This window comes from Rissa tridactyla, chromosome 3, assembly GCF_028500815.1.
Source record: "Rissa tridactyla isolate bRisTri1 chromosome 3, bRisTri1.patW.cur.20221130, whole genome shotgun sequence".
Classification (NCBI taxonomy): Eukaryota; Metazoa; Chordata; class Aves; order Charadriiformes; family Laridae; genus Rissa; species Rissa tridactyla.
In genome coordinates, this window is record NC_071468.1 from 35,194,086 (window position 1) to 35,221,597 (window position 27,512).

The window sequence follows — 27,512 nt, forward strand, 5'->3', positions numbered from 1 at the left end:
CAGCACAATGCCTTCCCCCTGCTGGGTGCACCAGGCTTGGCCAGGAGAGGGGCAGCTCGGAGAGGGCAACAGGAGTACCTGGGTGCTAAAAGCACATAGGAGCTTGTGGCAGCAGGTTGCATCAGGCAGCCCTGATGCCTAAAGAGAGGCTTGGGCAATCCCAGGTTAGGGAGGGATCGAGCTTTTTTTTTTTTTTTTATTTTTACCCCCAAAAAAGTGTCTGGGGCATCCAAAAGAGCGAGGTAAAAATAAAGAGCGTGAAGCAGTAAGATTAGCCCCGTATCACAACATACAGATATAGCACAGAAGTGCAGTTAATTCCTAAGGCATCCTGGATGTATAGAAGTGGCTTGGGCAGTGTGTCAAAAGGAATCCTTGTGGGAAGGCTTTTTTGGCCTCGGGAGGCTAGCCTTGGGCAGGTAAACAGGTGGCACATGCCCAACAAGCCCATTTGCCAAGTTTGCCTGTATATGTAAGCCTGTAACTTCCTCACAGAGATGGCGAGCTGCACCTCTGGGAGGTACCTTGGGACCCCCTCCCCGACATGTGCAGCCAGGAAGCCACTGACATTTGAGGGAGGACTTGACCCTCATCCCCTCCACAGTGCAAAGCCCCCAGGGTCCTCTCAGCTCCCCAGACCAAAGGGAAAGCCTGCCCCAAAGCTGTGGTCAGGCGCTCTTCACATTCCTCTTGCACCCTCCTTCACTGCTGGTGTTGGGGATATCACCTCCCTGCTCTTATCCACAATTCACCACCTCCTACGAGATAAGGGGGAGTTGCCTGGAGGTCCAGGCATAAGTGCCTGGTCCCTCTGGGATGGGCGGCAGCTCAGTGGCCGTTGTGCTGTGGGGCATCGGGTGCTGTGGGGCATAACGGGGGCCAGCAGCTGCCTGTGGGGTGGCACAGTGCTGCTGGGATCACACTGGTGCTGCCCTGACCGGGTGGCTGGGAGCAAGCATGGTGCTTGCACAGACCTGGACTGCAGAGCTTGTGCTGGATGGTTGGGATTAGCCTACAATTTCAGGCATCCCAAGCACAGAGGGGCTGCCTGCACACACACCACGTGGTTTGGGATAAAAATACCCATCTCTCACTAGCAAAGTTCCCATGGGCAGATGGTGGAGGACACGGCCTGTGGGATGGGTTTCCTTTGGGCTTCCAAGGTCCTTCGTGGGACCACGCTGGAGGACTGAAGCTTTAACGGCTTTTCTAACATAGTCGCTGCAGGTGTTTGGCAGAGCCCAGCTGACTTACAGACCCGATCAGCAGCATAAGACTTTAGCAACAAGGGGTTAAACCAGCTAGAAAGTGCCAAATGGGAAAGACAGAAGGGTTTTCCAACCAAAAGCACCCTTTTCCCATTGCTAGTGGGAATTTCTGTCACGTCTGCCCAGGGCACTCTTTTGTCCATCTTGAGGTGCTTTGGCTCTTTGAATCCCACAGAATAAATGAAGCAGGCACGAGGAAAGCACCACCCGCCTGCCTGAAGATAGCTTTTTAATTAGCCAGCCACCAAGACATGAACATGACCAGAAGCCTTTGAGGGAAAGTTCTCCTGCACAGGGTGAAAGGCTGCATGCCGAGATCAGAGTGCCAGCCTGCAAACCTGGCCTCGCTCCACGTGTACTCGCCTCACCTCGGGATGGGGCACATGTGAGCCAGGTGCGAGACACGGGCTCAGGCTGGGCAGGGTGAGGGGAAGCCACGCTCCTGCACCCCAGCCCCTCCAGGAGCCGGGTCCTCGCCCACACACAGCCTCCTCAGCGAAGCTGAGCTCCCCTCCAGCAATGACCTGGGATCGCTCTCCTCACCAGAGGTGACAGCCCTGGGGGATAAAGGAGAAGAGCTGGACCACTTCCAGGGCACCAGTTACCTCATTCAGAGCTGGCTTGGGCAGGTTCTTGCTGCAGTGGTTTGAGGCAGCTGCATCAGTTCTGCTGCAGCCACACGCAAGCGAATCCTTTGAGGGGGGTAGTTGTCCCGGCTGAACCGTGCCACCTAGCCAGGCACAGCCACACTGTCTCCTGGAGTAGGTGGCTACCAGGCCATCTGGCTCTGCAGATGTCCTACTCTCCTGAGCCCTCAGAGGTAGGAAGAGAGAGGGGTGCAGCATGGTGTTCTCCTCCAGGCTCTGGGAGCAGCCAGCGCAGCTCGCCAGCAGCGGGCAGGGTTTGACGTGTTGGAACTGACAGCAGGGACCAGCTGCCTCATCCATCCTGAGTTCCCCCATGCTGCCATTCCACATCCAGAGAGGTCTCTGCAGCTCAGCCCAGGGGACTAACACTGACCTGCTGGTTTCAATCTTTTCAGTTTGATGACTTGTAAACATTTCCCAGGTCACACAGAGACAATGCAGGTCTAGGGAAGATAGGCTTGCTGTCTTTGTCACCTTGCACAGCCATCTGTGAAACAGCCCATAGATCCATCCTCACAAAGGAAAAGCTGGTGGTGAATACACAAGGCAAGCAGCTCCTTGGGTTCCTCATGCAGCAGCATTGACAGGCAGCCCCCATTCACCTTCTCACCTCACCGCTGCACTCCACAAGATGTTACTGAACAAGATGAACAAGAGCCTCCTCACGTACTCATCCTCTTTCCTTCACTCTGCCCTCTCCAGAGGCTTCGACTGTAGATCCACCTGTTGAGCTACCTAAGTCCACCCTAAATAAAAACCAGATCCATTACCTTCACAAGAGCAGAAGCGAGGCAGCCATGAGCTCAGTGGTCCATATTAACCTGGGCGAGTCGCCTCCCAGACATCCAGGAACATCCTCTATGCTCCTTGCCAGCATGGCCAGATGACTGACACGTGATACACTGACCTCCATGGCTGATGAGGAAAGGACACTGCTTCCAAGGAGCTTTTGCTCCGAAAGACCCCAAAGCACATGACAAAAGATGCAACAGTATCAAAATCCCTCAAGAAGTGATGAGCATGGTCGGTGCTGGAGTTCTTTGTTCAACGTTGGCCAAGTCGGTAAGGTCTTGCTGAGCCATCACCAGCAGCGGGTTACATACACACTGCTCCAACTGCAAACACCCAGTCCAGTACCAGCAAAGGGCAGGCTCAGAGCTTGACTTTCATCTTGGATTGTAAACTCCACCAGGATCACGTCTACTCATACCTGTACAGCGCCCAGCACGTGGGGCTTGGCTCCTGACAAGACAAAAGGCAGGGTTGGGACCATCGCCGCACTTCTTGGCGTCAGAGGCCGGGAAGAAACCCAGGAGTCCTGCCCCCTCGTTCCTGCCCATCAGACCACCCTCTTCTCACCGAGCAGGGAACTCAGGCTGAGTGAGCCACAAGGATTTTGGTGCCTACCTCCCATTGATTTCAATGGGTTTTAGATACCTAGATGCTTTTGGAGGCTCTGGGCCCAAATCCAAGAGTCTGACCGGCAGGTTGCTGGTGCCCTGTAGCTCCAGAGGCAATGCTGGAGGGTCTGTTACACAATGGAAGAAAACCAGGATGCAAGGTAGAAGGAGAAGGCAAAGGAAATCAAGGTCAGAATTAAATTCTTTAATACAAAAAAAAGTTTGTTTCTCCTCGTCGTCGTCGTTTTAAGATATATCTGTAATTTCTTTGTTTAAAAATAAATATGTACTAAGGAATATCTTGAAAAAATTCACTAGACACAATACGTAGTGTTAATATCTTTTTTCCCCGCAATTATTACAGATAAACAGTAGCACCAATAAATAAAATGATAACAAATATTAAAATTAAAAAGGAGAGAGATTCAAGATGTAGAATTTTCTATTTTTCCTGTTTCTTCTTTTTACATATATAAAAAAATCGTAGCGTCTATTTAATCCGAATCACACATATACATAAACATATATATATATATACAAACACATAGCCAAATATATATATAGTATGTAGATGTATATCTAACCCTTGTCTCAATAGGAATGTGTAGGGGTAGGTGTTAGAGAAATTAATTAAATAACTGCCCATAACATGCTACTGACTCTGCCAACAATTGGGGAGAGATGGGACGGGACAACAGGAAGGTTAAATTTATACACAACCAGTACAAATAAAAAAAAAAAAAAAAAAAAAGGAGGTACGGCTTATAAATAGTTGAAATTAAATATTAACAAAGAATACTGAAAAATCCCTACTCTTTAATTAAATTATCTGTTTAATTTCTAATTTAAAAAGGGATATTAAATAAGTATATAAAACACTTTCTCTTCCCTCCCCCCCATCGGAAGCCTCTGTCTTGCGCACGATGCAGCATGAGTATTATACATTGCAGATGCAAGCACCCACCCGTGTGGTTTTTTTCTCCTTCTGAAAGCCATCAGTCGGATGGGGAGTTCCTAGTGGTTAGTAGTCGCTTGTTGTGAGTCTGTTCTTAGACTGTCTTGTCTTTTTGGAAGCTTTCCGTGTTGTACATTATCAGGCGTTGAAAATTCAATTGCAGATGATGTTTGGCAGCATTCTGACACAGACTGAGTACCTTTTTGATTGTTATTATTATTATTAATAATTTTAATCACAGAACTAGATTATATATATCCACATAGATGTACAAACACGCTTTCAGGGGGGTGTGTGTGTGCGCGCGTGTGTAAGGTGGGTTTCACATACACCACAGCGTATATTGCAGATACACACATAGCCAAGATTCTCAGACACGGCTTAGGGATTCCAGCTGCCTTCACATTTGACTCCCCAGCCCGAGACGTGGAAAAGGGGCCTGATATTTACAGTACGTCTTATTAAAAAAAAAAATGTCTTGACATTCTTAAGGGTCATTCACACTGGGCACGCAAACTGAAGGCAGCAGAAGTTGCTTTCTTTTTCCCCCCTTCAACCTTGGCATACATATATATTATTTTTTTATATATATATATGTATAAAAATAAATATATATATATAAAAAAGAGAGAAAAACACAAACATACATACACACAGACACAAATGCACACATCCACATACACACACACACCCCCCTACTGTGTATATACTTTTGATTAATATCCCTTTCCAGAAATGTTCCGTAAGCATCTTGGATGCTCTTGAGTGGCAGCTCTGTGCATGAAGAAAGCAGACAGTGCTGAACAACTGTGTGGCTATGCACCGGTCCCCATTCTTGCTTCAGCACACTGTAGGCCTTGTGTCCTTTTGCAGCCACCAAGGGCGGGAAATCTAGACTCCTGTGATACTTCCTCGAATGGAAAAGTTAGTGCGCGCATCAGCTGCCCACCATCCTTAAGAGAAGCCAGCATGTCTCTCTGGCAAAGTTTCTATAGCGAATAAAGTCAACGCAAAATGTACACTGACATCCCATGTCCCAGCAAGGCAGGCAGGTTATGAGCCGAGTAAGGGCGAAGGTTGGGGGAAGAGAGGGGAGGAGGAATCCTTGATCACGCAGACGGCCATTTCCTTGGCCTTTGACCCATCGCACCCTAGGATGCCGCTCTTTGGAACTCCCTGCCCATCCTCTCCATCACCTCTCCTCCCTGTCCCAGGCAAGGAGAAGGTGGTTTGTGGTACAGCACACTCTACAGAGAAACAGCGGAGGCCGCACAAGTCAGTTAGAGTTAAGAAGTTTACACCCAGCGCTTCTACTCAAGTCCAGTCTTAGCTTGTTTCTTATGCCCCAAGTAGCCCGCTTGTGTCCACAGCAGTCGAGTATTATCCAGTGAAGACACCAATAACATTAGCAATGTTAAAAAAAATAATCAGTATATATATATATAATATATATATGTGTGTGTGTGTGTGGTTAAGATATACATATATGTATATATAGATGTGGTTAAAATATATATACATATATATATATGTATATGCATGTATACACACATATATATGTATGCATGAGAAAACCCATCAAATACACCCCTATAGTCTTCCTGGCTCTGTTATTTAGCAGCATGAAAAGAAAAATAAAATAAAACAGTTCAAAACCCAAAGGTGAATTCTGTGCGGCGGGTGCCTTGGGGAATGTTCCTTCCGGAGTCCATCGTCCGTACTGAAAGTGCTGTGCTCTACCGATCCTTCATTTTTAGGGTTCATTTGGATTAGTGTTTTGTTTTGTTTTTTTTTCTGTCCAGGCGAGAAATCAGGCTCCAGAAACAGGGCTGTTCCCCCTTCTTTTCCGCTGCTCACCGTCTCGGTTTTTCACATCTGTCAGAGAGGAGAGGAAGGAAAAAAAAGAGAGGTGTTAATGTTTGTGATGGGGGTGCAAGTAGGACAGGGAAGGGAAGGAAGGGAGGTGGCTAATGTGTTTAAGAGCACGTGGTGTTAAGACATGGCATGACGTCACTGGTGGGGTGAAGTGCTGTGCAGATGGGGCAAAACAGCTGAGAATCTTGACCCACGAATCGGTCATTGAATACTATTCCCCCAGGCTCACCTAGACAGGGCAGGGGGGGGATAGTGGTACCAGGGTAAATTTAGGAGCAGAGTCAGAGGCCTCCTCGCAGATGAGCTGAGTGTCTTGTTCGCACCCTCTCACACCATGCACACACAGATACACACAAACACACAGGAAAACAAGGCTAAGCAATGCATGCAGAAAGACACACTCCCCCAGCTCTCCACCTAGCCTCCTGTTCGGGTTGGAAGCAGTGCAGGCAACAAGGCCTCATGCAGGCAAGAAGGCAAAAAGGAAGTGCCTCTCAGTCCACTAGCTGCCATGAGCAGGGGTTAGCACCAGAAAACAGCAGCAGCAGCCTGAAGAAGCAGCAGGAGTCGTGAGAATTTACCCTCCCCTGTAGGGCCCAATTCTAATTCTCCACAAAAGAGCATGAGGAACTTCAACTTAACCAGCTTTTTATCTGGAAACTGATAAGCTACCCACTCTTATGACTCCTTCCTATCTTTCTGGCCAACACAACACCTCTGGAAACCTCCCTTAGTGCCAATTATCCCACCATAGAGAGGGACTGCTAAGAGAAACCAGCAAACCCCTTCTGCCATGATGAATTCTTTGGGGTATTGTTTGTTTTTTCTTTATATCTGTGACTATTCCTCACCCTTGAAACTCTGTAGGGTAATTTCCCGTTATTCTGCAGTTTGGGAACAGGAACAGCGGGAAAAGGTCAAAGTTAGGTCTGGTGTCACACTCCAGGGGTTATGCTTGCTGGGAGAACTCTGACTCCAGAAGCTGCTCTATTCTGTCCCTTCCATCAATTACTTTCCCACTGAAATTACAGCACCCCAGAAAATTCCTCTGTATACAGAGCAGTCTCCACCACACTGGCAGTGCCAATGCCCCTCTGGTTTGGGCACAAAGCATTTTCAAACCTAAAGAAGCAGTTGCTACTTGTTGTAGCAGCCTTAGTCACCTAGCCAATACTAAGCAGGCAAATGGAGGCAAATGGATGTCTCCTCTTTCAGGATGTAGCCGCAGAGGACCCTGGATCTCTCTCCCTTGTCCTCTCCCATCCAGCCACTGCCATTGCAACACTCTTGAAGGGAGGAATCTCCTACATCTCTCTGAAAGGGGCCTGAGTTCAGAGTCACAATCAAAGGCTCGCTAGCAACCCCATTTCTATGTCTCTCTCTGGAGAGGCAGGATGACCCCACACCAGAGACACACACATAGCTGGTGCGAGTCAAGAGACCCCACCGAGTTCACCAAAGCACTCAGGTGAGAACGAGGAATCAGTTTCTGCACGTCTATGCCACAGATGGTGCGTGACAGAGAGCACTCAGATGACACATGCACAGCACGGATCTCTGAACAAATAGTAACCACACAGTGTCTTTGCGCCTCCCACCTCGCACCTGAAATACAGACCTCTGCCTGCCTTCACCCAGAAACAGACTTAATCCTGCTGTATCCCACAGCACAGCCCTGAGTGCAGCCCCTCAAACCCCAGTTCTGGCCAAGACATGGACAGGAAACTGTGAGCACAGTGCAAGAGGACAGGGTGCTCTCCCTGGCTTTTAAGAGGCAAAGGAGAATGTGGGGACAGCCTTGAGGGAGGCTCCTGACCTGGCTTTCCTCACTCTGCTCACAGCAGTGTCCACAAGCCACATAAAAAGTGCTTGGAAGACAGTGCTGGTCAAATCTTAGGCAGCTAAGGATTTGTCTTTGTCCAACAGTACGCTGAGAGTTGCATACAGGCAGAGGGTTACAGACCCTCCCCCTGGCTACCTCAGCAACATGAACTCCGTTATCTTGTTTTACGGGGAAGGATACCATAGATACAAACGCCCTGTCTCTGGGAGCCATCCCCATCCAAGTCCTGACAGCACATCTGAAACGCGCAGCCGCCCTTTGACACAGGGAAACTCTGTCCTCCTCTCAGTTAGCCCGTCTGCCCTCTGGCCCACGTAGAACAGAGAAAAGAAGTAATCATATAGCACTGGTGCCAGAAGTCAGCAGGAAGCAAGCTCCCCCCTCTTTCTCTTTCTCTCGCTTTCTCTTTGTGTGTTTCTCTTTCATCCTTCAGGACACAAACCTGCAAGTGCGCTCGTTTAACTCAAGCTGCCTCGACTTGCAACGTGAGTCTGTGAATTTGCAGGAACATTTACAGGTCTGGGGATCTTGTACAAACAAGTGCTTTCTCCTCTCTGAGCAAGGCTCACAGTGACTGCAAAAAGGCAAAAGGAAAGATGTCTAAGCTACAGCGCTTCAGCAGAAAGAAAATACACATGCAACACCCTAAACATCAAAGCAATCCCCTTGCCCCCTCCCGCAGCCCCCATGCTGCCCACTGGAGCGTCGCAGGCTGATGGATTTTCCAGCAGCACCCCAGCAGCCCCAGGACAGCATCCCCTTGCATTAGCGTAAAAGAGAAAGAAAACAGGCTCTCTGCACAGTATTCACAAATGCTGCATTGGATCCACCGGCACAGGACAGAGGGAGGAAGAAGGGGAAAGCAAGGATGGGAAGGTGAGAGGTCCCAACCAGCTATTGACGTATCAATGAAAGGAGTTCTCTGAAGTGGGCTATTCGAGTAGAAAGAGGCCAGCGGCTAAACGAGTTAAATACACGGGGTCTCACCTCCCCTGGAAAGCAGCTGGGCTCCAGTATCACGTGCTTACCCCTGCAGCTGGCACTGCCCTCCTTTCTGTAAACCCCATCCCAACCTTGCCACCTAGGAATCTCCTACGAAGGGGCCGTGAATTTACAATGCAGAATTCTGTGAACCACCGTGAGAGAGGCAGAGCAGAAGAGACAGAGAGACAGGGAGAGAAAAGCCACCAAATCCAGCAGAGAGAGGAAAAAAGAGAGAGCCACCCCCCCGCCGCTCCCACCCCAGTTCCCCAGCACCCTCTCTTCAGCTTCCCACCGTCCCACCTCTCCTCTCCGCCTGTGACTCCACCAGACACGCACGCACACGCGCGCACGCACGCTCACGCACACATGCACGGCAGATGCCAGCCTGCCTGTCGCCAGTCGTCGTAGCAGTGAGGGCACAAGACGAGTGGGGGGGAAAAGCAGATGACAGAGCTGCAACCAGAAAGCGTGGAAAAGAGGTGCAGGGCGCTCGCCCACCCACCCGCACACTTATGCCTTGGGAAAATGGTCACCACTGATGATTAGAGAGCCAAGCAAGCTAAAGCCACCTTCCCTGAGACGCCCTTAGTGCCAGAGCGGTGCCACCACCAGCGCTGCCCCTGCAGGATCTGCAGCCCACCAGTGACTGGGAGGGGAAGGTGAGATTTGAGTGAGCAGCAAGCAGGCGGATTGGTTTGGGGAGAGGGAGGGAAAAGAATCTACAAGCAGAGGACACAAACGTACAAGCTGGGTGGTTTGTACCGGCCTTTCTTGCGCTTTCTCTTTTGACCCTTCCCCTTTCCTCGCTTTGATTTTCTGGAAGAAAAACAAAAAAAACAGAGAGAGAGAGAGAGAGAGAGAGAAGGAAAGAAAGGGAGAGATAGAGAGAAAACGGAAGAAAACGCAAGGAAGAAAAGGAAAAAAAATACAGCCATGTGCCTTGCTGGGAGGGGGGAAGCACATAAGGCAGGACTGGAGGGCAAGTCCCAGGGACGAAGCACAGATCTCCACCTCGCACACGCGTTCTCCGGCCCTCCTGAGCTCCTGCTGGCACCGCAACCAGCCTGCCCACAGCCAAGCCAACGCCAGGGGATTCTGCAGAGACCACCTCCAGTAGGGCTGCTGCCAGCAGAGGTGGATCCGCTGGAGCCTCAGAGGGGCAGTGGGAGAGGGACAGGGGGTGAGGGGGAAGGAATAGAAAGCTTCGTGAAAGCATCACGCAACCGCAGTGAGTGCAGACAACCGTTCCAGGCGACAAAAGCGCAGACGCACACTGGCTGACAAGAGGCAACCTGAGCGGAGGGGCTCTCCCCAGGGAAAGGGAAACCGCTCTGACCTGAAGCACTGCCCGGCACCGGGCCTAGCAGGGGGCAGCCACGCTCCAACAGCTCTGCTGCAGGGCAGCCAGTGATAATCCTGCCTTAGGATGGGAGCAAAGGGGGCCTGGCCTCAGCACCCCACAGAAAAGGGGAGAGACCTGGTCTACGCAGCAGTGCTGTGTGGGAGAGGGCTATCTAGCCCAAAGGCTCTGCTTGCCCACCCCACCTCCTGCCTGTGGTTCGCAGGACTCCAGGAGACCTCGCTGGATGTCTGCTAACATCCCCTCTGGCAGCCTCCTTCCTAAGTGCCGAAGGGGAAGGAGGGAGGCCTGACCTAGTTATGACACCCAGGAGATAACCAGCAAGCAGCTTTAGGATCTTCCCTCCTTTCCCTCCCTCCCCTCACCTTCCACAGGGATCTGCCAGACAGATGAGTGGACGGAGCCAAAGCACTGACTCTCTTCTGAAAAATTCACCAGTTGCTCCTGACTCTTGGGCAGGAGCTGGGACAGGCAGGGGCTAGGACGCGCAGGCCTGGACACTAACCGTGGATCCCTACAGGCCAGTGAGAGCACAGGGACGGAGGGAGGCTGGAGCCTGCGCTGCTCCTTGAGCCACATTAGCACAGGACCAAGGGAGAGACATGCAAGGAGAAGGCCCTAGGCAAAGCACCAGGGCTGGTCAGGCGAGTGAGCCCCAGCACTGCGGCAGTTCAGCAAGGGCTCCCTCCTTCCCTGGTGCAGCCCACCTCGGGAGGGAGCTGTCGAGGGGACATGGGGGGACAGAAGGGAAAGCACCATAGGTGTTTCTTAGGCCCTGTTCAAGTCGTCTCACTGGAACGAGTGTCAGAGCATCAGCTCGCTCCCAGCCTCTGCCCTACATGCCAGGAGTCACAGAGAGGCGGTGAGGGGAGGAAAATCGACCTGAAGGGAGGAGAGGGGCACCAATATAACAGGACTTTCAATCCAGCACAAATCAAAGCACACCAATCTCTCCCATCCCTTCCCTTCCTTCCCCGGGGAGTGCAGAACCAGCAAAAAGCAGGCAAGGTGCTGTTAGAAGAGAAAAGGGAATGCAAAGCAGTCCGGGCTGGCTGCTTCACCCACACCCCATCCTCACCAGAGTTCAAACAGACCCAGCTCTCGCACACCTTCAAACCACAGAGCCACGCAGACCAACCATCCCCAACACCGCCCTGCACAGAGAGGAGGGCTGGCTGCACGCAGCCCGATGCAGCCAGGAGCAGATTTCCAGGGGAAGGAGGAGAGGCTGGAAGGCAGCTAGAAATATACAACCACCAGGAGAGGGGTGAAAGAATTTCTCTCACTCTCCCGCTTGCTCTCTCTCTCTCTGTTTCAGCCTCATCTCCCAATATTCACCCCATTCCTCTCCAACTCCGCACCTCTAAATGGCAGAGTCGCTATCCCAGCCATGTGCAGTCCAGCTGACCCTCTCGCCCAGAGAGGTCACTCTTTTTTTTTTTCGATGTTGTTCCACGTTTTGTGATCGTCCCTGCGGCTACTGCAGGGCGAGAGTTTATTTCTCTACCTTTCACAACCTTTTTACTTTGGGGAGGAAGGAAAGGGAAGGTTGTGCCTTAACGTCCTTCAGGTCACCAGAGAAAATCCATCAGATTGAAAAAAAACTCTCATGAAAGCCTCCACCAAGACCCGGCTAGGACATCCACCTCCCTTTACACCCTCCCAGGCCCCCACCCAACCACAACCAGCGTCACATCCTGCATGGCATCAGTCCTGCCTCCACCAGGCCTCTATTGCCACCTCTCCCTGTAGCCAGCAGAGTTCCTACCCAGGCTGCTGTGAAAGAAGCCAGCAAATACTCACTCAAGCAGCAAGAAAAAAATTAATATTAAAGAAAGGCAGCGATTTGCAGTAACCAGAAACACCCCAGGAAGAGGGAAGGGAGAACGGGGGCTGCACCTTGAATCCATTCTGGTAGGACACACACGACGGGACTTCCCTGACTCGGGATAAAGCATTAGGAATGACTGCCACGGCCGTGGGTCATGCAAGCTCCAGGTCTGGGGTATGAAGGAAGGACCATCAGATCTGGGTTTCTGTGCCCACCTGGAACGGATTCAGAGTGTCGCCCCATGCACTACTGTATTGCCATTTCCAAAAACACCTCAAAGTGAGTATCTCCAACCAAAGAAAAGGGCAAGGGGCAGTGGGTAGAGGAAACACCAACCAACCACCAAAAGAGAAAAGAGGAAAGGCTTGTCACTTACTTTTCTTGTTTGTTTTTGACATCTTTCTTTGGTCTGTGGGGGAAGAAAGAACAAAGGCCTCATTAGAAGGTAGCTTACCATATATACTTTCAGTATTATCCCCAGTTCCCACCAAGTTCAGGGAAGGACATGTAGAGCTGGCATTGCAGGATGCCCATGGCACAGGTTAAGTGGTCCTTCTCAAAGTGTTTACTCTCCTGTTGCACCTCGCTGGCAGCCAGTGCCAAAAGACCCCAGATTGCAGGCTAGCATTGTCCGCTTGTGATATCTAGAGATGGAGGAGCCACGCCAGCAAAGTATTTCTTTCCCCAGGCTCAGCCATCCCACTGCAAACCAACTGAGGAGACTGCAGAAGCCTCTGGACAATAGTCCCAACCCAATGGCAGAAAAAAGGAAAGGCTTGGAATAAGTTTATTGCAAGAGGAACCAATGCTGCTCCATTCTCACCTGCAGTCACATTTACTGTGCTGTAAGAAGCTCATGTGCGCTATGTGCTGACTCTGATGGGGTTTAATTCTCATGATCTGGAATGAAAGAAACAGAGAGGGTCACTGCCCATTCACTATTTATACTCACTGCTCCAAATCAGCCTGCTGCGTGGCAAAGCATTTGCACCCCAGGTGCTCCTGGGAAGAGCATGGCAGAGTTTGAGCTGGCTTTGAGGCCCCATTCCCCCACTCAGGGAAGGCCTTTGATCACAAGCAAGCGGCAACACCAGGCTCGTGCCAAAGCTCTGTTTGCTCATGCATGCAAAGTGCCAGCACTGGTGGACTGCCTTGGAGACAGGCATGGGAGAGGGCGTAACACCATAGCAAGGTTCTCACTGAGCCATCCCTGGTTGACGCTAGAGAGACAGTAACAGAGCATCCAGCCTGCTCTCATGTAGCAGCGTGCTTCAGTCTAACAAAAAAGCCCAAAGCAAAATTCCATATCCGACTCCTTTTTCCTAAGCCACCATTCCTTCCCAGCTGACATCTCACTTTCTCAGTGACGCAACACGCAAAGTAAACCTGGTGATCTGCGCTTAAAACAGTCCTGCAGAGCCAGACACTGCCCATCCCCCAAACCCAGGTGCCTCCAGGGAAGCTATATTAGAAGCTATGCATATATCGCCACAGTCTCTCAACTCAGAACCCGGCTGGACCACTAGCTCTAGCATTTGCACCAGAGGTCTGCTCAGGTACCTCTGACCCTTCACAGGCATGCAGGCATACCAGCCAGAAATTGTAATTCAGCAAGGAATGGTAGGAAGAAAACCAACCCCAGCTACACCATGTTAGTATGCTCTGGCCCAGGCTGGAGCCTGCAAGTGGAAAAGCAGTATGGGGAACCATGGAAGGGTACAGACAGGTTCTCTGCCAGAGCTCAAACACAGCTCAAATGACAGGTAAACAGAGTTTGCTGGTTAATCACTCAGTCCTGCACGTCTCTCATCCATATCAAAAAATGATGGCAATATTTACAGTGGCCATTCAAGAGTCTGAGGCACAAAAGCAGGTGAGGGAGCAACATGTTAAGGGTAATGGGCACCAGCACCATTGTGGACACATGCTGGGATGCAGGCTGGCAGACAAGGGCACTGACAAAGCTCTCTAAAGCGGAGTTTGCATCTTCCCCATGTGCCCAGCCTTTGCTATCACGGCCATCTCGGCCTCTTCCAAGGAATGAATTCAGCAGCCTCCCAACAAAGAAGGAGGATGCCCAGAGGCAGAAAGGCTTTTCCACTTGACACCGAAGCACTGTGTTTCTTAGAGCCCCTTTCCACCCCTGCTGTGCCAATGTAGCTAATGACCCAAATCCCCTGCTCTGTTGGTAAAGGCTGACCTCACATGCCCTCCAGGAGGGAGTACTGACAGGCTTTCCCCTTTTGCACTACTCAGCTGCCTTCAGAGCAACAGCTGTGTGGACCAAACGCAGAGTTAAGGTGGAGCAAGGGCCCAAGGATTATGTTCTTTGGGGCCTCATAGATAAAGGCATCAGAAATGCTCCTTTGCATTCTAAAAGCACCAAGCACTCCTTTGCAGAAATGCCCCTTTGCATGCTCCTAGCTACTGTATTTGGGCACCATAGAGGTCAGAGCCAAAAAAGAGATTCCCCTCTTAGCCCTGAATAGAGATGAGCAACTCATCTTTTAACCCTGCATGGTGCAACGCTGGGCACAAGGGTCAGGAATAGAGGCAAGCCCTCCTGATCCGACAATCTCCAGTTCCCTGGGGTAGGCTGCCCTTTCTCTGAATTAGCTGGGACCTGGGACTTGGGGTGGCTGTGATGGCTGACTTGCTTCCTCCACCCAAGCATGCCAGCTTGCAAGCTGGGCCCTCACCTCCATCGTGACGTTGTACACATCCACGGGGACACATTCTAGGCCCTCATCGCCGCAGCAACCCGCACATCTCATCAGAGGCACACAGGATGGCTTGAATATGTACTCCACCTCATCAGGGTATTCCTGGAAAATGTCCACCAGGGTCTCAATTGTCCTGCAGAAGCTGCGCTCGTAGACTTCCAGGAATTTGATAACTAAAAGGAGGAATGGAGGGAATAAGTTAATACAAACTTAGCTCAAGAACATCTAGTGCTTCGCCCCTTAAAACGAGACAGACAATTGCAACACATCTACCCTGTGCTCCCCACTAGCAGTCTTGCAGGCCCAATTCCTTTGTCTCTGTCCTACTCACACACAGAAAATCAAGTGGGGAAGAGAAAGAGACAATCTCTTCCTAACGCTGCTTCAGGGCAGAGGCAAGACAGACAAGAGAGACTCACTATTTGCCTCCCTGGCACCATGACGTGTCCCACAGGTGCCTCCTCCCCAAACTTCTTCCCTGCTAGCCCCCATACTCTCAGATACGCTGCCCACTAAGCATATTAGCTCAGACAAAAAGCACGTGAGGCTGCTGCAGATGATGTGCACTCCGGATTAAGGCCCTTCACCCATTTGTCTTTTACCTGCTTTCAAAAGAGCCAGTGGATGCCCCAGTGGGCTTTAGAAGGCAAGGGGATAAGGCAGAAGCATCCTTTCTACAGACCTCAGCACAGAGACACTCCCGAGAACAAGCAGCGGGTTCTGAACCATGCATCTTCACTCTTCTCATCAGCTACCTCTTTTGTCCAAGCAGAATATCCACCTCAACAGGCCACCTCAGAACCACAACAGCACCTGCTACAAGTCACAGCCTCCACGTCTCCACACTGACCACTTTCCCAGCCCAAGGAATCAAGCCACCGACTGAAAGATTCAAAGCAAGCCCACAGCACCCCCAGGACTAACGAGACCATGTACTTGGCTACTGAACCACAATGAGGCAGTGTGGGAAGGGGAACAGGGTGGATCTGCCATTATCCCCTGCCTTCCCTCCGAATGGAGCAAACACTAACTGCTTGCGATCTGCACTGATTTCACAAGCGTTTCTCAATGTTTCCCAGTCTCTTGCCAAAGCTTCATTTTGCTGCTTGGTCAAGGGTTGGAGAGATTTAAAGAGATGAGAGATAGGATAGATAAGTACACACGCACAAAACCCAGCTGCTGGTACAGTTCTGCAAACACCTCAGAGTACCTGGAACCCTCCAGCTCTCCTAGCTCTTCCAGCAGGCAGGCAAAGGAGGATGTTTCAAATGGAGCAGAGGATAAGAGTACACACAAAGAGATAGTACCTGCCGCACGCTGTTATGCACTATAATGATCCACCTGTACAGTATGCAGAGTCCTACAGCACCAAGGTTGATAACTCTGAGTGATAAGCGCAAACTGCTTGCATCATGGAAAAAAATGGTCTCCAGTAAGCGTTTCTAAAGTGCCCTGAACTTGTGACAAACTGGCATAAAGGTTACTTTGCCACAAAAATGCAAAAGCTGCAGGGCTTGGAGCTCACAGCCCGCAGTTAATTGTTGAAAGTTAATTCTAGGTCATGCAGAGCTGACAGTGCCACAGTGCTGAGAGCGGGTACAAGAGGGGAGGAGCTTCCATCCAGAGAGTCTGAAGTGTCAGAGAGCTGAGCAGCTATTAAAAGAGAAAGTGGCTTGTGAAAGGGAAATGTAGCCTGGCAGGCATGGACTGCTTGTTGGTATTCCTCATCTAGAAGACAGCATGTTTCTGTTCCTTGACCCTTCCCTTCCTATTCCCTCCTCCCCTAACTGCAGTATGCCTCCTGTCTGTTCTCCTATCTTGTCTGCGGCTACCTCCTTCTTCCCATTCCCCTTCGGAGTGACTGTATTCACAGCCTATCTTCCAACAAGTTGAACAATTTAATATGTGGGAAATTCTGCAGGCACAATGACAGCCACTGGACTGCACTGTTGATTATTCACGCTGTGCCAGCAAAGGACCTGGGAACTCTGGCAGTAAAGGCACAGTTCAGGATAGAAATGCTTACAGACCTATGTCGAGGGGAGGGAAGAAAGGAAGGAAGAAGAGGAGGAGGGAAAGTGGCAGTTACCTGTGCAGATCAAATGCTGCTCATGGCAGTAGTCTGGGGCATAAAGAGGCAGAAACCGAAACAGAGTAGAAAAAATGAAGTGAAACTGATTCATGTCTGCCACTCTTTCTAAATGTTTGCACTGCGCAAGCAGTTGGATTACACCAGTGAATCCGGACTACAGGTTGGCCACAGAACAGCACATTCAAATTCTTTTGCAGAGGCTTTACTTTCACAGCTGCCCCCTGATACTATACTTGAGATCTGGGAGATCTGACATGACCAAATCATTCCCATAAAGAATCTGGGAGTTTTTGCCTTTACTTTAACATACGATGATTTTCCAAAGTCTGAATCAGCTTCTGAAAAGGAAACGGGGAATCTTTCTCCAGCTGCCAGTCAGAACATCCCTCCATGAAAGGCGCGTTGCCTTGATTTTGCCGGACACAGAGTGCTCACACAGGGACTGTGCCAGGCTCCATAGTTCACTTGCACAGTTAGCAACCAAACCGGAGCGCATGACTGAGGTAGTCATCCTCACAGCAAAGCCCTGTCCCTGCCACCCTACCTACACTCACCCCTATGCACTGGGAGTCATATTCCACACTTTGCAGGGCTGATTCAGTCTGTGCCTCCTTTCCATTGGTTGTGTCAGGGACGGAAGAAGATCTGTCTTTCATGGGGAAACATAGGAAGGTCACTGAAGGACTAACACCACTTGGCCTGCTCCCTTCCTGCAATTTGGGCTTCAGCCCACGTTAAAAGTTAATCCTGCATTTAACCCACACCCCTACCCTGCAAAACACCTCCAGATTTGAGTCAGAGGTTCTTCTTTGTCAATGGAGGGGGAAGTTAAGGTTACAACCCAGTCAGGGCGCACATTAACTCTTCAGGGCAGACATAGCCATAGCAGGCAGGATTAAGTCCAAATTTGGAGCAGTCAAGTGGGAACATGCTAGACTAGAAAAGGAGCAAGTCTATGATCATTTTGCCTCCCTCCCCGTCAATGGCTTAGCAGCAATACAGACACACTGTTCTTTTAAAAATAAAAGCGCAGCCACAAGTGCTGGTGGTTTCCTTTATTTATACCAGAAAATCTTTTCCCGTGGAACAAACAAAGAGTGTTTGTCTGACTCCTCTACAACTTCCCGTGCCACAAAACATGTGGAAGGCTCTCTTGAGCACAAAAGGGTAGGGGCTGAAGCTAAAATTACAGTCTCCAACCAGAGTTAAGTCCATCCCAAATAAAAACCTGTCACAGCTCGACATCTCAGAACGAGCACAAAATGGCCAAAGACACAAAATCACCTTTCACCCCAAGCCCAAAGGCCCCAAGAGCCTCGGTGGAAGGAACTACGGGGCTTTCCTTGCGGAACAGAGGCACATCATCATCTCCTCTTCACAGAGGAGAAACTGAGGTACTGAGAGAGGACCTCAAAGGTCATGGGGTAGGACAGAAGTAGAGCCAGGCAGGCAATGCCAAGAGTTCTGATTTCTAGCTCACAGATGTATCTGTACTGCAGAACCAGAAATAGCACCAAGGCAATAGCAGCAAAGTCCCACCGCTCACATTGCCAGACCAACTTCTCCTGCGATCCCATCACCATTCTCAACTCTTCCCCTCCCTGGGAAGACAGGTGACCACAACAAATGGCACAGATGAGGACACTACCTCTTCTCTACCAACAGCAGAGAACCGATTACCAAAATAAGCCTCATAGCAGGCTCCATCTTGATCCCTCTGGAGTCACTGAACCTTCTTCTGTTGACTTCAGCGGGAGCAAGGGTCAAGCACAACAGGCGGCAGCCCGCCAGAAAAATCAGGAATTTTGCCCATGCAAAATGGACATCTATCCCAAACACAGCCAGCCACCAACCTCTGGCAACACACATGCAGCTTGTCACACCAATAAAGTTACAGAAATTGAAACAGAGTGCAACAGAAATTGAAATAGAGTGCGACACAAAAAAAAAAAAAAAGCCAATCTAGGCCCACACTGCTAGAGCCCTCTGCTGACCTCCAGCTGGAATAACGCTGGAGGTCACAACCCGTGAGGACCCTGGAAGAACTTCCCCAGACCTTGCCATGCAGCAAGCGGTCTGCTCTGTGATGAAGGTATGGGGAAAACACAGTCAGGATGGTCTTAAAGCCGCTGACGATCACCTCAGCCTGAAGGCTCTAAAGTCCACAGCCCTTTCACCCCACTTCTGAACTGAGGTGTGCAGACAGAAAGACAACCTCCCGTGACGCGCAGGGCTCCACCAGACAGGGCGCTTGCAGGAGGCGTCTCTGACTAACCTGGGGGCTCACTGCTCTTCTGGTCTACATTTGCTTGCACAAACCAAGGAGGCAGAGGACATTGCCACAGCCTGGCCTGTGGGCAGCTGGAGTGACAGAAAAATCACAACAGCTGCAGAGGCACCACCTCTGGTTCCCTCACCAGGCGATAGCCCCACCTGCACTGGACCACCAGCAAGGAATTAAGTGGAACCTACTGGATCACACTGCTGCCCCATGAATCTGCAAAGACCGCTAGCTCAAACCGGAATAAAACAGTGTATTTTTCAAGCCTGGCTCTCCACAGCGCTTAGCGGTATCCTGACTTGGGGGGGGGGGGGGGCGGGTACCCAGGACTGTCAGGAGGCATGACTCCGTAAAATCACCCTGGGCTGCCCATTTTTCCCTTCTCTGCCCTCAGAAACCCGCCGCCCGGCCGCCTGGGGAGAGTCGGGGCGCTGCTTCGGCCTTTGTTTGGGGATGAGCCCTGGCCACCCAGCCGGGCACCGCCGGGGAAGAGGCGGGCAGCAAAGATGACAAATCCCTTCCTACGGCACCGTGGTGAACCCCCAGCACCACCGTTCGCCGCTACTCAGCTCTTTGTGTGCGTGAGTGTGTGCGTGTGTATATATATATAGAGAGAGATAAATATATATATAAATGAGCGGGCGTATGTGCACGAGCGCACGCACGCAGTTTGCCTCAGCGTGGTGGGAAGCGAGCGGCGGGCTGGGCCGGCCCTGCCGCCCGCCACGGCCCCGCGGCCGCCCCGGCCTCACGGCCGCCGCGAGCCCGCAGGGGGAGCGCGGGGGGCGCCGCCGCCGCGGCCGAAGGGGTTAATGGCGGCGGCGGCGCCTCCCGCCGGCAGCCCCCCTTGCTCCCGCCGCCGCCGCTCCCCGGGAGGTGGCGGTGTTGGCCGCCGGCGGCTCCCGGGGCTCGGGCCTCTTTCCCCCGAGCCCCCGGCCGCCCCCACCCGCCGCCGGGAAGCCGCCCAGCGCTTACCTTCATTGGGTTTCCGCTCCCCATCCCCCAGGGCAGGAGCAGCCTTCGACAACTGCAAAGATAACAGAAAATCGGGTCACAACGCGGAGCCGTTACGCGGTCCCGGGCAGCGGAGAGGGCTCCCGGGCCCGCCGCCGCCACCGCCCCGCCGGGCAGGAGGCGGAGGGAGGCCCCGGCGGGAGGGGGCACCCCCGAGGTGGGGCCGTTCCCCTCCAGCCGGCCCGGCGGGCACAGAGGGGCCTTTTGTTCCCCCCACCCTCCCCGTCCCCCGGGGAGGTGAGAGGGACCCGGGCGGCGGGACGGCCCCGGGCCGAAGGGAAGGAGGAGGCGGGAGGGAGGCGGCCGGGCCTCCAGCGCGGCGGGACCGAGAGAGGCCCCGAAGGGAGAAAGGCGTCCCTCGAGAGGCACTTCCAGGGATCACGGTCAAGAACCTTAAAGCAAAGCTGGGCCCAGGGGAGAAGAATAACAGGGGTGACCTTCTACCGCTGACATGACCGGCAGGGCTGGGCGCCTCCATTTCCACACACACCCCCCCGTAAAGGTGAATTCGGGCAGGGAGAAGGGCGTCCAGGCACGAAAGGACATGGCTCCCCTTCTCAATGTCACAGATGTCTGTCATGGAGTGGTGGTGGCCACCGAGGTGTCGGCATCTGGCCGGGTGTCAGGGCGATTAACTGTGACAGCACCGCTTTCCCGACGAAGGCCGCCCAACCGCCCGGGTCCCCCTCCTCTCCCACCCACGCCCTCATACAACTGGCCCAGTCCCCGGCCCTGCAGCCCCCCGCAGCTTCCCTGGGACAAACCCCCCAAAAAAGCCCCAAGCTCTGTATTCGCTCCTGCTGGGAGCAGGGGCATTGCCACACCAGTGACGCAGGCAGGGGTGGCAGCAGGTAACCCACCCCCAGACGGGGTCGGAGAAGTGTTAACGCTGCTTTACTAAGGGAAGTCTTTTTAATTCCAGGTGAAACAAAAACTCCACTCTTCCTGCTTTGCGTGAGGGTTTTAGCTCTGACGTAACTTTTCCAGCCAAGTCAGGTTTCCCCCTGCTGTTCTGTTATGAACCAAAACCAAAAAATGCCCGGCTTTCTTCACTTCTCCAAGGTATGTTTCCACCTGTGTGATGCCATCTGCCCCAGAACCTGCTGCCTTTCAGCAGAGGCCAAAAAGAGTGCGGCAATACACACAAAATACTGCTTCATCCACGATACACTGCATTTAGGCTTTGAAAAAGGCCCTCCAATCTCATAGCCGGACTGAATTGAGCAGGCAAAGTCCACCTCAAGCTCACAAGGGGAATTTGCCACCTACGGTCCTCTAGGCAGCCCCTCGCACAGGGCAGCACCACCATCCCAGCAGCCCAAAACGTCAGCTTTCAAAAGGAGGGGGAAAGAGAGACAGCAAAGCCCTGGAAGCCCCTTCTCCCAGCTGCTCCTTTGTGTCTGCGCACAGTTCCCTTTGTCTAAGGTCCCCCCGACCCAACTCCTTGCTTCTCGTTTCAACCAAAGCCTTTCTGTACCTGGGCATAACTCACCAGCCCAGACCCCGAGCCACCCCATGCCTGGATCTATTTCTTCTCTGGGGAGGAGAGGGCTGCGTGCCCAGCCTCAATGCTGTGACAACAGTTTAAAAAGCAGGTTCCCAGAAACAGTTTCATTCCTGAAGTGTGAAGGTCACTGCAACAGCACAAACAAAATGGAGGCAGCAGAGGTTGCAGTGGCCTTCCAAAGCCACTCGGCGCCTGACAATCTATGGGTCAAAAGAAAACCGCATCAAGGGCAGAAAAGCCTCAATCTTTGTCGTAGCACAGGAAGAGGATCACAAGCCAAGTCAGTTTATCCAAGTCGCAACGCCCCCAAGACCTTTTGCAGAGGGATTTTTGGTTCACACACTGAATGACCGTGATGGACTGAGCAAAATTAGCTCAGAGACACCTTGAGGGTCATTCTACCCGTGCTCTATGCGAGGCTGCCCTGACAGCTGCCAAGCCTGCCGCCTCCTCACAGGTAAGCACGCATGGTGCACAGGTGAGGGGAAGTAAAAGCAAGCCACACACTTTCACAGCTCACCTGCGCCTGGCCAGCACCTCGCCCTGCCCCTGATGTCCTGGGGCAGGACCCAGAACACTCTCCCAGCGCTCACCTAGACCTGGGTTGCGATCCCACCCCGAGGATGGGAAACAAGATTGGTATGAAGTCTGCAGAGAGCTCCTGAGCGCTACCAGGAAAGCTCTGAGCAGAAACCCAAAAGGTTTCCCAGAACTATCAGTAACACGCTCTCTGCTCACTATACCAAGAAACTTTTCTGCCCTTTCGGCAGTGCCTTTCACCTGTGGCTTGTGCCCTCAAAGCCCAGCCACGAGAACGGCAGGTGAGGCAGGGGCTTGTGCCTTACTTTAAACCAGTCTGGTACGTATCAGACAGCGCAATGGGGAACCAGAAGCGTTCCAAGGGACAAGCAGGCCTGGCATGCCCTTCGGTGGGAGCCTGAAGGTCACACTCCCCTCTGCTGGCTTTTGGTGTTACCCAACGGCTCGGTAACACCATTTCCTTCCAATATATTTTCAACATTTCACTGAGGTGTGGAAGCAACCCCTGGGCTCCAGAGTGGGATAAATGACCCCGGGAATGGGGCTGACCAAAGGGAAGCTCCTTTCTATGCCCTTTGCAGGTCGCAGCAAATGCACGTCCAGCAGTGGAGTAAAACCCTCCCTAACAAATAAACCCACTTCACACCATCCATGTGTCTGCACCTTCCCTGTCCCCCTTCTCCCCCTGTCCCTGTCCGCAGCAAGTTATTCTCTGAAGGGAGAGAAAAGGTTAATCAAGCCGTTCCTCTCCAACCATCACCCCCCTCACCACCACCACCACCAGCCCTCTTTCTCTCCCTTCCCCTCCCCCTAATCTGTGCAGCCTCATTAAAAGAGCTTTGTAACTGTTTAGGACTGGAACAAACAATCCATCCACTTTGAGAGGGACTCTGGGACAGGAGTTAAGGCACTTTTCGTCTTAGGCGCTAGAAATTCTTCTCAGCGGTTTCTACTTAAGGGGAGGGGGGTGGAACGGGACTCACGGCACTCCTTCTCCATTGTACATGCAGACAGAGGTCAGTAATCCCACAAGCTGCCAGCACAGCTGAGGCACCTCTGCCACGGAGCAGGACGGGCAGGAGAGGGGATGTGGGGTTGCTGAGGAATCATCGAGCCCCTCTGGGATGTCAGCACTGGCTTTCCTCTCCCCTGCTCCCAAAGGAGCATTCCTCTTCCCAGCCTGTCCTCAGAGCACAGGCCCGGAGCCGCTCTGGGGAAGGTGACCCACTGCGTCCCGGCTGCCTACGGGCTGGGGAAGCAGGTTCTGGTGGCTCCCCATCGTGGCCTGGCGCAGAGGCACACCAAAGGCAGGGAGCCTGGTGGGTGTGCGATCATTAGCAGTCTAGTCACAGGCTCGCTCTCCCTCCCTCCCTCGTGCCTGATCGCTGCCTGTTCCCTATGGCAATACAGCTGGTGTAACCAGGTCCCTCCCCGGTTCAGGACAAGAAGGGAAGAGTTCCCAGACCCTCATCAGGGGTGACCTGCCACCAGGCTGCTGCCAAGACCCGCAGACAAAGGAAGATGGGGAACGACCAAGCATCTCCCGTTCTTTAGGAAAGGGGGGACTGGAAGGGGACAACGCAACCTCTCTGACCCCGTGGGGCATGAGGACTGTGCGCCGCAGCTCAGCACAGGTGAACAGCTGGAAGGGCGGCACTGCAAAAGCACCTTTTCCTCCCTCTCCTGCATGGAAAGGCTACCGCCACCAGTGGAGGCAGACACCTGTGGCATCAGCGCCGCCCAGCCCCAACCATGACATGATTTCCCACCGTCCCAGCCTTGCTGCAGGAGCGACTGTAACAACTGCCTCAGTAAGGAGCCATCCCCCTGCCACCTTCACCAGAGGAGCGCCGTGATTCCTGCGTCCCTCCTCCTTCGCCTTCAGGAAAGCTGCCTGACACGCGTTGGACCCCGCTCTCCCAACTCAGCCTCTGCCAGGGCTTTTATTTAATGCTCTCCAACGCGCCTGGCTAGCTAGATAGGTTTTATTCAGCACGACAGCCAGATTAACAGTACAGATAAATATTATCATCAAAGCACAAAACCCTAGTCCCGGCGTGAAGAGTCATGCCTTCTGCCATGCCCGGAGTCATCGTCAAGCTGCCTACGTGAGATCTGCTGGTATTTCTAACGTTCCCATCACCGTGGTGCCCAGGCAATCAACAGACAAATAAGGACAGAACCGAAGGGCAGACCTCACCGTCGATCTGCCTGAGCACTTATATGGCCCGCCATCACCCAGCTATCTGAACATCTCGCAATCTCGCATGTATCTGTCCCCGCAACATTTCCCCCCAGCCCTACCGACACCCTGTAATTCTTCCCTACTTTTTTTCCCCCAGCGTTATCCTCTTTCTTTTCTCATCGGCACCATCCTCCTGCCTAGGAGAAAAGGCAGCAGGAGGCTTTTACGTGACTCCTAAGGACAGTCGGACCTGGACTCTACCTGATCCGCCGTTTCCTCCTCTGGGGAAGAGGAAGGGGAGGGGAGAAGGAGCAAGGGGAGGGTTAAAGGGTATTATCACTAGTCACAAATACAGAGTTGTCTAACCTATAGCTGGGGAACCGACGCTACTGCACAAGTTTACTGAGAAGCTGAGAGGCAAAGAAACCCCCGTTTTAGGCGACGGTGGAAAAACTCTTGGAGAGCGGAAAGAATTGTCCCACGAGCCAAATCTGGCTGGCAGGCAGGCAGCAAGCACGGAGCTGCTCTGTGGCACACTCCAGTGAGAGCTGCACCTCGGGTTCCCATCGAGCACAGCCTAATGTGCGGCTGTCACTGGAGAAAGTAGAGCTATAACAGGCTAGAAACAAAGCGTGCAGTGCCTGCATGACTTCAGTTACAGCTGAAATGGCTCCTAATTGGGGAGTTACCTTCCAGCATCGGTGCTGAACAAACAATGTGAATAACATTAGTTTGCAAGCGACGTGGATTTTTTTTTTTTTTTGCGATTGCAGGAGATGATCTGGCCCGAGTTCTCTCCCAAGTGCTGAGGGGAAATGGCAGGAGAGAACTAACCTGTTATAGCCTTTAGAATGTAATCCATGCCCACCTAGCGAACCGCCACTTTCACGTGGGCACTCTGTCTAAACCCCTTAATATCTCTTGGCAACACAGCCCTCCTGACTCTTTAGAAAACAGATTTATAGGACAGGTTTGCACAGAAAGCTGCCTTTCTTGAAAAAAAAAAAAAAAGAGAAAGAAAAGGAGGAAGAGTTGGTTTCTAACCCTCAGGAATGACAATGAGGCAAAAGTAAAAGTGACTGAGGAGGAAGAGAAGAGAAGAATGCGCGGTTTTGTAATCTCGGTGCGGGAGATATGTATTTTGAAAAGAAGGAGAAAAAAAAAAAATCAATCTGGAAGAAATTCAGGATCCATTTTGTCCTCTTTGATCTCTATTTGTTTTTCCAGCGAGGTATTTTGAACTCCACTCGGCGGCACGAACCCGAGCCGGGACCCAAGGCAAATACCGCCTGAAACACCCTTTTGCAATGTCAGGAGACCCGAGGACGGGGAGGCGAGGCTGATGCAAGAAGCCACCGCGCTGCCTCCCTTCCCTGCCCCGCGCCGCGCAGCGCCGCGCAGCGCCCCGGGCCCGGCGCCACGGCCACGGGCCCCGCCGGGACCCCCCGTCCCCCACCGGGACCCCCCCGTCCCCCGCCGCCGCGGGAGCTCCACGCCGCCAGGGGCGCGCAATGCGCGCACACGTGCACGGGCAGCCCCGCACGGCGCTGCCGGCTGCTCCGGGGGCCTGCGAAGCGCCGGGCACCGCTTCCCCCCCCCCCCTCCGCTGCCACCTCCTCCGCCTTCCCCACGCTGCAGCTTTACACGCACACACACGTGTCCGCGCTGCGGGCACCCACCCGGACACGGTGCCAGCAGCGCGGCACCGCACCGCGCAGGTGGGAGATGAGGGGGGGAAAAGAAAAGGGGTGTGTGTGAAAAAGTATTTTCCGCCGCGCCCCCCCCCCCCCCCCACGTACGCGGGGCACAAAAGCCCCCGTCCCGCCGCCACCGCCGCCCCGTCCCCGCCGCTTACCTCCGCGCTCTGCAGATAGAGCAGCGCCGCCAGCCCCCAGTGGATCCAAGTGAGCAGAAAGTTCATGGTTGCCGGCGCACGCCGCGGAGCGGGGCCCGCCGCGCTCCGCCTCGCCGCCGCCGCCCCGCCGCCGCCGCCCCGCCGCGCTCTCGCCCGCGCCTCCTCCGTGCCCGCCGCCGCCTCCTGGGGTGCCGCCGGCCGGGCGCTGCGAGGAGCTCCGGGGGAAGTGGGGTTCCTCTTCGGGGTCTCCGGTTTCACCCCTCCATAAGCCCGGCTCTCCGCCGGCCCCCGCTGCTGCTTTCGGTGGGCGCTCCGCCGGGCCGAGCGCTGGCTCCGCGGCCGCCCCGCCGCCGCCGCCCGGCCCCCGCCGCCGGGCAGTCCGAGCTCCACAGCGGCGCCCGTCCGCGGCCGCTCTCCCCGCGCCGGGGCAGGCAGGCACCCCGCGCCGCGCTCGCTCGCTCGGTTTCCCGCACTCACGCCAAAGTTTGGGCGGAAAGTTTCAATGCATCTCTTTTCCTGCGCCCCCTCTTCGCGGCGGCTGCCTCCGACGGCTCCCCGAGCCGGGGTCGCCTCCCCGGGTTGGGGAGGGGGGGGGAAGGGGCTGATCCCGCCGCCGCTTGGCCCGACCCCTCTCCGCAAATCGGGGTGGTGGTGGCGGAGGGGACGAACAGAGCGTTTTCCTCCTGCCCTCTCTGTCTCTGTCTCTCTCTCTCCCTCTCTCTGTCCGCCGCTTTGGGAAAAAAAAAATCAGAATAGTAATATATGTAAAAAAAAAAAAAATCCAAACTGGCTAGAGAGGGAGGGAACCGGTGCGGGGGGAGGCTCTGCAGGAAAGGGAGGAAAAAAAAATAAAATAAAAAATCCCAGCGGATCAAAGTATAGGTGGGGAAAAAAATAAATTAAACGAGAGGATAAAAGCAAGGCGGCGAAGCCAACAGCAGGTCCCGGTGCCCGCGGAGGGCTGCTCTCCGCGGCGCGCTGTCCCCCGCCGGCGCGGCGTGCGCTCCTCGCCCCCGGCGCGGCAGCGGTAGCCCCGCTCCGCGCACTCCAGCGGCGGCTCCGCGCAGCGCCCGCTCCCCGCGCAGCGCCCGCCCCACCGCCCGCTCGCCGGCGCTCTGCAACTGCTCGGCGCGGCCGCGGGGAGAGAGGCTC

General features: G+C 53.4%; 1 protein-coding gene across 11 annotated transcripts; it reads right to left on the reverse strand.

The window, feature by feature from the left end:
• Positions 1 to 3,499: 3,499 nt before the first annotated feature.
• Positions 3,500 to 27,103, reverse strand: VEGFA (vascular endothelial growth factor A). Of its 11 annotated transcripts, none has more exons than XM_054195933.1 (9): positions 26,361 to 27,103; positions 20,235 to 20,286; positions 14,863 to 15,059; positions 12,987 to 13,063; positions 12,540 to 12,572; positions 12,232 to 12,378; positions 9,717 to 9,788; positions 8,431 to 8,562; positions 3,500 to 6,145 (listed from the first exon to the last, which is right to left on the reverse strand). In XM_054195933.1, the coding sequence occupies exons 1-9, from the start codon at positions 26,424 to 26,426 to the stop codon at positions 6,124 to 6,126; spliced, it is 798 nt and encodes a 265-aa protein (XP_054051908.1). In that variant the 5' UTR covers positions 26,427 to 27,103; the 3' UTR covers positions 3,500 to 6,123. The 11 variants fall into 11 exon arrangements, 8 of the variants coding, with proteins under 8 accessions (XP_054051908.1, XP_054051914.1, XP_054051911.1 ...); XM_054195939.1 differs by lacking the exon at positions 26,361 to 27,103 and adding an exon at positions 20,711 to 20,934; XM_054195936.1 differs by lacking the exon at positions 12,232 to 12,378.
• Positions 27,104 to 27,512: the final 409 nt, after the last annotated feature.

What these genes read in the sequence shown, in the direction of transcription:
- VEGFA (XM_054195933.1), bottom strand. Translation starts at nt 26,426, where the DNA reads ATGAACTTTCTGCTCACTTGGATCCACTGGGGGCTGGCGGCGCTGCTC. An exon ending in TGTACAACGTCACGATGGAG is followed by an intron (nt 13,064 to 14,862) that starts GTGAGGGCCCAG and finishes CTTTCATTCCAG; the next exon opens with ATCATGAGAATTAAACCCCA. An exon ending in CGGTACAAACCACCCAGCTT is followed by an intron (nt 8,563 to 9,716) that starts GTACGTTTGTGT and finishes GCCTTTTTGCAG; the next exon opens with TCACTGTGAGCCTTGCTCAG.